Source organism: Pezoporus flaviventris, unplaced genomic scaffold (assembly GCF_033815535.1).
Source record: "Pezoporus flaviventris isolate CSIRO_AGI_PZ_B2104156 unplaced genomic scaffold, CSIRO_AGI_Pfla_v1 ptg000007l, whole genome shotgun sequence".
Taxonomy (NCBI): Eukaryota; Metazoa; Chordata; class Aves; order Psittaciformes; family Psittacidae; genus Pezoporus; species Pezoporus flaviventris.
The window spans coordinates 71,158,030-71,171,129 of NW_026892555.1; the positions used below are offsets into that span (position 1 = coordinate 71,158,030).

Sequence of the window (13,100 nt, forward strand, 5' to 3'; positions counted from 1 at the left end):
TCCACAATTTTAATCAGTTTGGTTTAGCTAATGCAATAGAACCTACCTATACTAGAGAAATAATAGGTCTGCAAATTATCTGAATATTTTTAATGTCTTTTTTTTCATTTTAAATATAATTTCATTTGAGATTTTGCAGCTTTCATTTCTATTAATAAATTATCATCTCTTCTTTATAAGCGATGAGCTAGTGTGTCATGTAATTTCTTCCTCTAAATAGACCAAGACTTTGATCTAATGCAAGCCCTTGCTGGGAGTAGAGAGACTTTCTGTCTAATTTAGTTACGAAAAATATTCAATTAAACTTGGGAGTTTAATTCATTTAGTTATGAAAATTAAATGAGCCCAGTAAGGTACATTTTATTTGCCTCAGGAAAAAAAAAAAAAAAAAAAAGAAAAGAACCTCTGAAAGGGGAATAAATAAGAAGGGAGAACAAAAGTAACTTTTCCTGCTCACATTGAAAAGTGGGTAACACAAAGAGTCCCGAATTCTGCTTTGTGTGCCTATTTCAAACATGTTCACACAATGAGTTCATGCAAAATTATACCCAGAAGCCACATGAATGACTGCTATTAATACCCTAACTGTCTCCTGGGTAACAAAAATCCCTATAGGTCATAATCAGGTCCATCCCAACCAAGGGAGGATCTGACTCCTCACACCAGAAAACACGATCCATGCACAACTCTTCTCCATCTCCATTTGGGGGGAAAAAGAAAAATACTGGAATTATTTTCAAACCCAGAACAGCAAAGCATGGACACGTCCGACGGAAGCCCTCTTCTCATTGTACAGACATCACTTACCATTTTTACAGATAGGACAGCACTGATCGGGCTCATACACAGGATCCACGCACTCAGTCTGGGGGCAAGCAGAGACAGTGCACAGCACTTCACCATTGGCTTCACAGCGACACTTCTCGCATGGAGAAACCTGAAACACAAATCCAGACACCTTTTATCTCTTTCACTTAATGCCCTCCTGAAGTCTGCAATGCCTACCTTCCCAGCTGCGAAATTAAGGAACCACAGCAGAAGAAAACACAGGTTCTGCTCTGAACCTGTACACAAAATGGGAAAGTCAAAGGGATCTTGCAAACAAGAACTCTAGACTTTTAACACAAATAAAGCAAGAATTTTCCTACCACATTTCTAATCCAGAAAAATTAATTAAAAAGTTATCTAATTCCAGCAAATTACATTCATAACTTAGATGAATTCTGGTTTAATTCCACTACAAGTTCAAAAAGTAATTTAGCAAAAAAATATTGTATTTAAAGAGAAATTTTGCTAAATTAAATATGAGCCTTCTTTTGATGGAAATCCTTATTGCAATTTTTCCAGGTTTTAAAGTTTTTTGGTAGCAGGAAGTTGCGTTTTATTGAAAATTACCAAAGTGAAGTCAGGAAATAAACACCCTCTGAATTCAGGCATTTCCCTTAGATTAGTTGTATTTGGACCATTCCTGTAATACTTGCAACTTTCTGAAGAGAAACTGCAATTCAGAGAAATGGGTAAAGCAAAATACAGGTCATCCTTTTTATCTACTGAAATGTTACTGGGTTTGAATAACCCTACAGAATAGGAGTACCATGAGATAATTACTTGAGTGACCTACTTCAATGAAATTAATTCCAAACAAAACAGCATCAAGGCCCCATTTAGTGAAAAACAGACTTTCAAATGTCTGCATTTGCCACATGTACAATTCTAGCTGCCCTCTTCAGTGTTCCTGACCAGGTGCTGTACACTGTATACAATGAGGTCTTCATATCACACAAGGAGCTGGTGGTAGAGGGAAGCAAGGGTGCTGAAGAGCAATAAATGGAATAGTTTAAATCTTATTGCTGAACTCCAAAAAAAAACCACATTATCATCCATGCTCAGAGAACAGGATGAAAATGCAGCTGAATGTTATTATTAGTGATCCTCTAAATCTATGATCTGGGCAAATTCTTGGTTTACTTAAGGATGAGGCTGTTTTTTACGGACCCTTTTCAATCCAGATTCCAGATGATGCAAGCCACCACCTGTCACATTTTTCCAACAAAAGCAGGACAACCTCAAATCTAAAATCCCATTTCTCCCTGTGAAGAATCATCTGGACGTCCACTTGAGATCATTTGTTTATTTTCCCTATTTCTCTGGCAGCCCACCACTTTCTTTTTGGTCAAATCCACTCGCTTGCTTGTTTGCCTCTTTCACATCCTTCTCACTTCCAGAGTTAAAACATGCTGATGCTCATCCATGCTTTGCCACTTCTCTTCCCACCTGCCACAGCTGCTTATGCACTTGCATAGCTTTCATGCTGTCCCTTCCGCTTAGAAAGCCTAAATAATGTTTCTTGCAGTGTTGTGTTTTTATTACTACTTACTTCAGGCTTCCTTTGCTAGCTACTCACTTCCAGTTTCTTCTCTATCTAGGGTAACACCACATCATACAAAACATATACATACACACCATACACCATATATAATGCTACAAGGAGACTGACAGCGTAGTACTGCCCATTTTTACTGCAGGCTTTGGGACAAGAATTTTGTCCTGTAATTGTTTATAAACTGTCACGTTCCCTTGCACAGCTGGAGTGTCACCAGATGAGGAGGTTCCGGATCCAGTGTTCAGAGTCGAGAGGCTCAGGTATCTCAGGTAGTCACCTAAACCGCACATGACATTTTGAGTGTTTGGCAAACCTGAGCTCCCAACTATCAGCAAGTCAATAGTAAGACTACGTCCCCTCTGGAGTTACATGCAGAAACGATACTTACTAAATTATGAACACATGCCTTTTAAGAGGACTGATTTTTTAATTGTTATTATTTTTAAGACATCCTACTTGATTGAAGCTAGCAGAACTCAATTCCAAAGATCAGGCTCAACAAGGCAAACCCATAGCTTTCAATCAGTTTTAACATTTTTTTTTTGCCATGACTTGAAAAAGATGCAAATTTGTCAGAGTTCAACGAGACAAGTAACTACTACAACAGATATTCCCTCTCCCAGGACACCGCTTAGTAGCTGTGCCATTCAATATTAGAAGTGATGTGAAAACAAGAGTATCTGGTGATAAGCAAGAAACAAGACAGCACACAGATGTTATTCCTAAAATCTCTCATCTGTAAAATCTAAACATATTCTAATTAAGTAGGTTGTTTACTAGATTTCCAAATTTGACAGAAGCCTAAAATTCTTAGAATAAGAAGCCATTTCATGAAGCACTGAAAATACTACTGAACAAGAAACAAAACTGATCTAATCTTTAATAACAATGATTCAGAATAACTCACTTCCATCCTATACAGCACATACACTTGAGGACTACATCTTTCATGAATGCAGTACACTGTTAATGTGATACCACAGTCATGAATAACTGTCCGGTGTAATAGATCATGGGATTTCAGGGCAATACACACCTTTAGTAAGTACTGTCATCCATACAACCCACCAATATGAGTAATGGTACCAAAGTTAAGGAAGCTCTTTTCAGGCATGTAAGTGAACCACAGTGGTTGCTAAAATGATGCTGGTGTCAACCTTTATCTGTTCATCTTTGGACTAAATGGCAATGCATTGCTTTTTGTGTATCATCAGAATGTAGCAGGAACTGTAGAAAAACCCCACTACTTTCTGCATCTTAATGGCAGATTGATACTTGGAGACATAATCATCACTAGAGAGAGAAAGAGACAATAAGACTGTGTGTATATGTAACAACAACTGAATAAATCAGAATCAAAAGACACATTTGGTCCTTCATTTCCTCTCTTCTACTCTTTATAACATTAGCTCATTCCCTGCAGCACAGTTTCTAGTGGCAGCCAATGCAACGAGCATCCCACTTGTTCATCTGGTAAACAACCAGCCCAGCAGCATTCATGCTTAACACATCTGACATAACCAGGCTGGACTGGAAATAACACCACCTATCAACTTCTCTCTGAGGACTAATGATACCACAACTCCATGGTCTACAGATGAAGCTATTAACTCTATAGCACCAATAGTTCTGCCTATGCAAAACGTATGGGAAGACAATAAGAGGCACAGAAGTTTTACGTATTCACTAGGCAGCCATAAACCCTGTAGAAAATAGAGTACAGATGGCAAAAAAAAAAAAACAAAACACCACCACTTCTTTAGAACTGTTTAGAGGGAAGTTTATGAGCAGATGTATAAATGGGGTTGCAGATGTTGTAAAAAAGCAAACACACCATTGTGTAAACAGGTAAATTTCCCACTAGTGGGGCATGAAGAAAACTAGATCTTAGTAAGGGTAGTAAGTTTATCCAGTAACTTAGTGTAAATTGTGGTAATTAAGAAATGACAAATCATTTGCACTCATTGAAGTTCTGTTCTAAAGCGATCTGAGCCTTCTCCTCTCCCTCTCCACATGCCAAATTTTAATTAAAAGAATACAAAACCAAGACAACAAAACATATGAATTAGATATATATAATCTACATTTGGTTCCTTGAGCTTTGAAAGCATCTAAGTTAAAAAAAATAACATCACTCATAATCCCCAAATTATTTGCTATTGGGCTGGAATTCTTACTAATATTTCCTTGTTACACAACTTACGAGAACATCAATGGGGTTAGGCTGACAAAAATAAACATACCAGCCTTGTCTTTACTTCTCTGTGCCTTCAAAATACCACAGATGTTTCAAAAGCCATTTGGGTTTGTCGACTTCCAGATTTATTCACCAAGAAATACAATTTGGGGTGGCAGAGAAATTCTAAAAAAGACACACAAAGCAACAACTTTCAGCAACGCCAGTCTTTCCCAAATGTTACACTTCTGAAGATAATTTATGGTCCTTGAAGGCCATGACTTTGAAAGTCAGCCTACATTTTCTAATCTCACTTTGAGATTGAAAAGTGTCTAGTGGAACACATACTCAGCTCTCTCCAACTCCAGTGAAGAATTTTATCCTCATTGCATTTCATCAGCTAAATCTTTTGCTCCCAGTTCCACTCATATGGATGCTGTGGTCTCTATGCCATCCTGCCTTATGATATCCACAGGGGAGTAGAGTGGTGCTGATGGAAACAGCTTTATGAGACCTTATCCTTCCCCCACACCCGTGTTGTCTTTTGTGTCGACATCCATGTCTTTTTTGGAAAGAGAAAAATGCGTTTGTACATACACACACACAGACACACACACAAAAGCAAAGCGTGCACGAAGGACTATGAACCAAAGAAACGCATGAAACCCCCCATTTCCTGGCACACTCGGCTTCTGAGTTAGCACTGGCTCTGGTCAGATTTTTGTCATGCCAAGCCATACAGGAATTTTATATAAGCAAACTCCCAAACCTGCGTGCACGTTTACATACCTATACATAAACGCTTGTGCAAGTAGCGTTACTTAAAAGTTAGGAAACCAACTTTTTCTTTGATGTCTGGTACTCTTTGCCACAAACAGTAGGTGCAGACACAGAAAAAAAATCAGATCACTGTCCATTTATAACTCCTTCCTTTGACCTTAATGAAGAGACAGCATATTAGTAGCCACTCCAAGCCCATCAACTTTAAACTTGTAAAATGACCTTTGAAACCATCTGCAATTACTTGCATTTACAATGGCTTCCACTTAGCAGCACCAATGTGACTACATCGTACCTTACCGCACCAGACATCTCCACTGCTTGCAGTGGCACAGGCAAACATTTGCATTTACAGTTCTGTGCTCACAATACTGGGATCAGTGTTGAAACTCAAGTAAAACCTAAGGTCCTCACATACCAAAATAAACAGACTGCAGTTCCACTGCCTAACTGTGTCAGTAACTTGCCTTGTGCATTGCAAGCAGGCATCCGTTCTCACTTATGTTTTCAAAGCTGCCTAACACAAAGTGGTAAGGGAATTGATGCTTCATTACAGGAAGGTATCAACACAAGGGCTGAAGGAGGTTAAAAAGAAAGCTGAAAGCCGAAGTCTTTTTAGAACATCTCTGTAAATGTCAGTGCTCAGCACTCCCTTCCTACCAAGGCTGCCAGCCATGCTCAAATGTGAGAGGGAGCTCTACGGTTTTATTCTCTCACTAGAAACTTAACAGAATATACTATTTTAAGCTTGCTTTACAGCCATTAATATGTCACAACTGTAGAAAAAGACAAAGAAATGCAACTTGTTAGAAGAGTGTGAATGAAGTCTGGGGAGAAGCCTTTAAAACTGACCTAAGAGAGAACGTGTGCAGCAGCATCACTGTTTTGGCCACCCCTCAGAATTAACTTTGCTGGCAAAGGAAGGACCTCACAATCCATCTCTGAAAAGGTCACACCAACTAGCCACTGCTAAAAGTGGCTACCTTCTCCCTCCTAAAGCAGAAAACTGCCATCCTGAAGCTGATCGCGATCCTTGAGGGTTACATGGGAAAAGAGAGGATGGTATGATGCCTTCTGCCATGCTTTGAAATCTACCAGTGCTCTTCACATTACTGCAGACAGCAAGGGAAACACCTTGGTTTACTCCGGAGAGGGTAATTCTGCTCCTTCAATTATTTATTTTTCAGTAAGTCAAAGAACATGAAAAGACATTATGAATCAAAGTTATGTTTCCAAAAACAGGCAAACACCACAGGGAGCAGAGGTGGCAACTTATTTACAGCCTTCATAAACACATTTTCTCTATCCCAAGAGGGGCTCAAGCTTCCAAAGCCCTGAACTAGATTTTGTACTCCCCTCAACATACTGAGCTCAAAAACCTCTGGCGTGATCAGAAATGGGTTTTGGACCAGCGCTGTGTCTAACAGTCATTTACAGCAAATTCTACCTTTTTTGCCTACTCACAGATCTCAGCCACAATAAAATACTAAAGGGAAAAGGGCAAAGTAAGCAACCTGTAAAACTTTCCAGCACACTTTAATAAATTGCATTTTCAATGATAACGACCTCGCACAACGATGCTAAAAAGGCCCTAGTCTAGAAGGATTTCCCTAACCATGAAGCTTTTCAAGTCCTTTGCTTAGGTATCTTCTGTAATCCAGATTGGGAACCATTGTTCCTATCAGAAAGATAGCCCACAGTCATTCTGAGAAAGCGACCATTATGCAACCTTGGCAGAGCAGTTTAAGTGGTTAAGAAGAGAAAGAGAAATGTCTATTTCAAAAAAGGCACCATCACAGCCTGACTTCTAGGCACAGAAGCCAGATCACAAAACCCTGTTCTCCCCCATGCAAGGCAGAAGTTTCACAATTAACAGTTAAATAAGGAAACGAATGTCTTGCTGAAAATTTTCATGAAATCCATATCACCATCGAGTAGCATCCTTTCAAATAGCACTTTTTACTGTAAATACCAAAGGAATTAACGAAGATCAACCCCTTCATTTAAAAATGTTACAGTACCACAGAGCAAGAAAGGTCATGTTTAAAGGGAATATTCTGCAGCACTGCAGAAGCAGTATTAACACAGAAATGAAAAGGGGAGGGATACAGAGTGTCAGAACAGCCGCGGAGAAAGCACCTGAGGAACATAACACCACTTTAAACGACAGAAGGACCCACGAAACGACTTCCGGCTTCAGCCCTTACCATGAACTCCTCCAGGGTCTGGTAGGTTTTCCCTCGAAACTCGCAGTAGTTCTTCTTCTCTTTGCACTGCGGGCAGCACTGCGTGGTGTCCACCTGGATGCACCGCGGATGCAGCCGGGGGCACTCGGGCTGTATGCACAGCGGGCCCTCTTCAGTGCACAGGCAGGGGCAGGCAGAGGGGCCAGGCGCAAATTTCTCCCCGATGGCATAGACGAATCCGCTCTCGTCCACGCAGCCTTTCCCTCGGTAGTCCGGGTAGGCGTACTCCTCCGGGGGTTCAGGAGTTACACTCGCAACAGCTTCTGGGAGAGAAGAATCTTCAGCCACCTGAGCTTCCTCGGGAGCAGCGTCCCTCTGCTCTTGCACTGCAACGCTCCCGGATTTACTGCCTGTTCCCTGGCTGTTCCAAGCCTGCTTTTGCTTAGTCCAAGACTCCTTGTTCGAGTAGTTCCTGTTCCCTTTGCTCTTCCAGTCCCTGCTCCCCTCCTCCCTTCCGCTCCTGCTGATCTCATTCATTTTCCCCGGGCCTGTCTGGCTGTCCCTTGTAGATGTGTGATCCCTCTTTTCCTGGCTCGCCTTTATCTCCTGCTTGTCTTGAGCCTTGGCCAATTTTTGTACAGGTATGGTGGAGCTACAGAGGGCAACCATGAGGCAGCAGGTTACAAGAAGAGAACTAGAGAGAGCGCCAATTGCCATTGCAGTAGAGCTGGGCATCACCTACTGCATCCCACAGGGGACACTGCATTCACATCGGAGGGAAGCGCTTCACAGATGCGCTTCACAGTCCCTAGGAAGAAAAGGATTAGGAACACTTCAGCTTCTGCATTTCTTTCCCCCCCCGCCCCCCCCCACTGCCTCCACTGATTCAACATCTCAAACAATATGCAACCTGTCTCGGTAGTTTATGCAAAAGGCAAACAACAGCCTGGTGCTGCATCCCTCCTCCGCCTCCACTCTGCCAAGTACTTATAAATAGCAGACCTCTGGACACGGACAGGGTGCCTTCGGCTCCGTGAGAGCACAACGCATAAGTCTGGGGAGTTCGGATTCGCAAAGCCAGATGCATGCAAAACCCAGAACATTTGAGGGTTATTTTTCCTTCTAAATGACAACACGTGAAGAGAACGCACGCTGAATTAAACAGCTCCCCAAAACACAGGAGTGTCCGGAACAGAAATCACCCGAGTGAATCCTATTTGCTGACTGCAAGCACGCTGGTTGTCATTAACCTCTTATTCAGTCTCAAGTATGCTGTCGGTTTGGGGTTGTTTATTTCTTTACTTACCAGTGAGCACATTTCAGTTAAAGACAACCGAAACGAAGCACGTTAAAGCGCGTACAGCCAGACTATCTCTCCTCCGAACTACCTAAACAAGCACACACCACCACTTTCTCCCTATGTCTTAAAGGCAAAGCGGAGCCGTTGAGAGTTTCCGCAGCAGAGGCTCGTTTAACCCACAACCTCCAGTAGCCCTGCGCCGCTCCCGGCTCCCGTCCTGAAACCGCGGCACACAAAACTGGGAGAAAACCAACCCAGAATGGGTACACTGCTCCTCCGCCCGCGATGAGCGACGGCACTTCAGGCTCCCGACACGGCCCCACCTCCGAGGTACGGCTCCCTAAACCCACGTAGAGCCTGCCGCTCTGCCCGCCCGCCTCCCCCGACCCTCACCGCGGGGCAGCGCGCTCCGCCTGCTGCCCAAACTTTCCGTCGGGACGGCCAGCACCGCCCGACCGCCTCCCGGCAGGGTGGTGAGGAGCGGGGTTCAACCCCTTCACCAGCCCGGCAGCCTCCCCCAGGCGCCCGGCCCTACACCTTCCTACCTGCGCTGGAGCCGGGCTCAGCCCCGCCGGCGGCTCGGAGCTGCAAGCCTCACCCCGCGCCTGCCTCCCATGGCGGGGCCGCGGGCGGGCGGCCGGCGTCGGCTTGTTGCAGCCCGCCCGTCGCCGCGGTCCTGCAACGCCTGCAGCGCAGCGCGGCACAGCGGCCAGCCGATCCAGCCCCGCCGCCCCAGGGGCGGGCTCCGCCGCGGTACCCGCTTCTCTCACATCGCGGCCATGCGCCCCCGTCCCCGGGGGCAATGGGGCAGAACAAGGCGCTCCGCACTGCCCACCCGTCCGTCCTCCCTCCACCGCCGAGCCGGGCGCAGGGCGGGGACTCGCCGCTCGGCGGGGGGGCGGTGGCGCCCGGTGCGGCCGCACGGCGCCCCTGCCCGCCCCGCCCCGCCGGTGGTGGGGGGGGGACGGTATGGAGTTGTTGACCTGGTTGTACAGCTGAGTCCCGCTGAGGCGATGACGGCCTCGGGCGCGGGGGGGGGGGTCCCACAGCGGGAGGTCGAGCGGGTGCCGGGGGTGGGGGGAAGCGGGGCAGCGCGGGCTCATCCGGGGTCGGTCCCGCACACCGGGATGAAACTTTTGCCGGTGTAAAGGTGCCAGCTCGGGATGGAGCCTGCGGCGCGGCGGGAATGGGGGCACTTTCCGCGGTGTGAGACGCGTACCGGCTGCCGAGGTGGTGGCCGATGCGGAGGCAAACTTGCGGTATAGCCGGGCCCGGGGCGCTGATAGCCGGAGCAGCGCCGGCGGTGTCTGCCTCCGGTGCCCGTGCTGAAGCATCAGATCCCCCTGCTTTAGCTGTCTCCTCCTAGCCTTAGCTAGCGATGGAGCTGTACACGATTTGCTAGCTGAAATATTCACCCATGCTCGTGGATGGTCGATGAACACTTAAATGTAATTGCGTTTTTCTCCTTTATGCTTCTTGATAGAGAGAAAGGGGCAGAGCTGTCTACTACAAACGTGATGGCTGAAACAAGAGTGGTGGGACCGAAATGCAGAAGAAATGCTAGAGGTGCTTTTGTTCTGGAGCTGAGCAAGGGCTTGGAACCCAAAAGGTTATTTATTTACGTATTTGTTTATTTTTAAGCCGCATTAGATGACATACCAGTGTAATCTAATGAGCTTTACTTTACAGATGTTCCAGAGCAGTCCCTGCTGCACTAACCCTCTTCTCCCTGTAGTTCTTTAGCAGCTTTCTGTGCCCTACTCGTGGCCGGGGGTGGATTTCCCAAAGTGCTTGGCACTGTAACTGAAATTTTTAGGCTGTGTAAAATTTTCAGATTATTTTTCATTAAGATGGGAGCGCTGCGGTATCAGTACTCAGGAGAGCAGTGAAAATCTGCTGGATACTAATGTTTCACTGGTAAGTACCTTCATGAGTGCCGGTTATTTGTGAAAATCCAAACACTTAAACTCCTCCACAGGAGGATGCAGGTGCTAAACTCTTTTAGCTGTTAGGTTCTTGTTGTAAACATCTATGAGACCTGCCTAGTTTACAAAATTAGTTCTATTGACACCATCTCATGTCTCCCAGTCAGATATTCACCAGCTAAATAGTGGTTTAATCTTCTGAAACTTTAAAAAACAAGACTAAAGTTTTGAAGGATACAAGAAGTCAAATGTTTCTGTAGGCTGCAGGAATTCTAGATTGCTATGGAGGCTTCCTAGACGAAGTCTTACAGGGTTAAGCTACACTTTTCTCATTACCTGACTGATAGTCATTAAGAAGTATTTGCCTTCAAATTATTGTCTTGTTACCTCTGAATAAAGAATTAAATCTTTGCCTTTTCTACAAACAGTAGTTTTATGCCTTATATAGCTTAAACCCTGACATGGGGTGATCAACCAGTATGCAACACTGCTAATTCTAGGAGAACTTGAATGACCACCCTTACCTTGTGTTCACAAGCTTATAAGCTTTGCTGTCAAGCAGCAGCTAGTTGTGGCTAAAGCAGGACAGAAAGAAATGGGGGACTTGGGAAGGCAATGCTACACGTGTGATAAAGAGGAGAGAGAAGCCAATTTATGGTTCTGACATTTTCACATGTTCCCAGGTGAATCTTTGGTACAAAATCTGCGATCAGCATACAGCCCTCTCTCTGTAAGAGCTCTGCCTCTCTCAGACGGATCAGCCAGGGCTGGAGGTTCAAGATGCTGCTGTGTAATAAGAAGGGCAAAACTTTAGAGAATTCTCATGGTGACAACTGCAGCTCATCTTAGCCTTCTTGGCAAAGAAAGAGGATAAATACCCTCATTTCTTTTCCTGAAAGATTTCTCATTGGATTTAAGCCTCTGTTTATTCAGATTCATAGATATATTAAGTGATGGATTGTACCTGACACTAGGACCCTTGCAGAACTGCTTTGTTATAGCATCAAATTGCAATATGTTATAGCAATATGCAATGTTGTAGTCCAAGTGGTCAAACAGCAGATATGTTAGAAGTATTTGGTGTTTTCTTGAGTGTGAATTTTGAACTAGAAGAAAAGAGAAACATGAAAATCTCTTATTTGAAAACCACTTTTAACAATGTCTTTAATATGAGTTTTATATTTCTTGTATAACATATAAGGTTGTGGAGACAAGTCCTTCTGTCTTTGTGCAGGATAGACATGGCATAAAAACACAGATCCAAGTTCCCCCACTCTGCTCTCCCCCTAGGCAACAGTAACAAGGACAACTGTGTCTCTGGATAAGAATCAAATTCTGCATCCCGTTCAAGACGCTTTCCCTTCTGCTGGATCTTGCCTGCATGATGAAAACTTTGCATTAGCCACATCAGAGCTGTCATGAACACAAAATTATCTATGCTGATTTTAGCTTAATTTTACTAGGAATTAGCTTATTTTTACTTGGAAGCAGTTGAATGGAAAGAAACTTGGTAGCTGAAATAAAAATGGTGCTGGAGAGGAATGACTGGAGTTAAACTGGTGTGGTGACATTCTCCATTAGACTAGGCTCAAGACAGTGAGTGTGGACATTCAGGCTGAACACAGGGTAGCTATTTGAAAAGCTTAATGAAACATCTATTTCATGAGATTAGGGGGATTGAAATTTTGAACAATATATATTTTATTTTTTTTTTTAAGAATGGCCTTAGTGTGAATGACAGGAGCCCAAATGTAGGATGTATCTTATGCCAAATTAAAAATGGTTGTCTGCCTTGTTAATAACAATATAAGACTAAACCCTCATAGCTATGCATACGTTTCACCTAGACATCTAAGAACAGCGAGACAAGCACTTTTATCCTAATACATGGATAAAGAAAGGCCCAGGATACGGGCATATGTGCGCAGCCCCCCCACACCAGGTGATCACTCAACACATCTATCCCTTCACAGGGTCTCATGCAGGGAGCATGCTCCTTTTTTCCTATGTAGTAAGTGTCCCCTGGTGGCCCCTGTCTTCAGCCAAGACGACAGAGAGAGAAAAGAGGAGAGAGTTCAATGAAGGCCTGTGGAGCTGGGCAGGGCACGTCAGCAGAAGAGGAGCCTCAGTACAATTGAGGGGGGGAGAATGAGGAAGGTGTGTTTAGAAAACCCCACCCAACAGTGAGATTGGGTTTGGTGACAAGATTGCTGTCTGAGCCCTTGGAGGCGACAGTGCGGGCTCGGGGGAAGAGTATAGCAGAAGGTGTACTCTGTGTGTGCCTGTCTCAGCTCAGAGGCTCTGAAACAAACTCCAGAAGCTGAGAGGGGAAAAGGTGTTCCCAAGGAAG

General features: G+C 44.4%; 1 protein-coding gene and 2 long non-coding RNA genes across 3 annotated transcripts in view; 2 read left to right on the forward strand and 1 right to left on the reverse strand.

Annotated features, from left to right (window-relative positions):
- VWC2 (von Willebrand factor C domain containing 2) overlaps positions 1-8,380 on the reverse strand; it is a 53,595-nt gene extending 45,215 nt beyond the window's left edge. The window contains exons 1-2 of the mRNA XM_061449167.1: positions 7,547-8,380; positions 808-937 (exon numbers count right to left, since the gene is read on the reverse strand). Coding sequence (XP_061305151.1) covers positions 808-937; positions 7,547-8,260 — 844 coding nt within the window. The 5' untranslated portion in view covers positions 8,261-8,380. The remainder of the gene's footprint in view (positions 1-807; positions 938-7,546) is intronic.
- A 108-nt stretch (positions 8,381-8,488) lies between these two features.
- The window catches only part of LOC133267128 (uncharacterized), a 34,796-nt gene continuing 30,184 nt past the window's right edge, over positions 8,489-13,100 (forward strand). Inside the window, exon 1 of the long non-coding RNA XR_009742645.1 lies at positions 8,489-9,155. This is a non-coding gene — a long non-coding RNA (uncharacterized LOC133267128). The remainder of the gene's footprint in view (positions 9,156-13,100) is intronic.
- On the forward strand, positions 10,125-12,292 carry LOC133266401 (uncharacterized). Its single transcript, XR_009742374.1, has 2 exons — positions 10,125-10,742; positions 12,041-12,292. It is a non-coding gene; the product is annotated as an uncharacterized LOC133266401 (long non-coding RNA).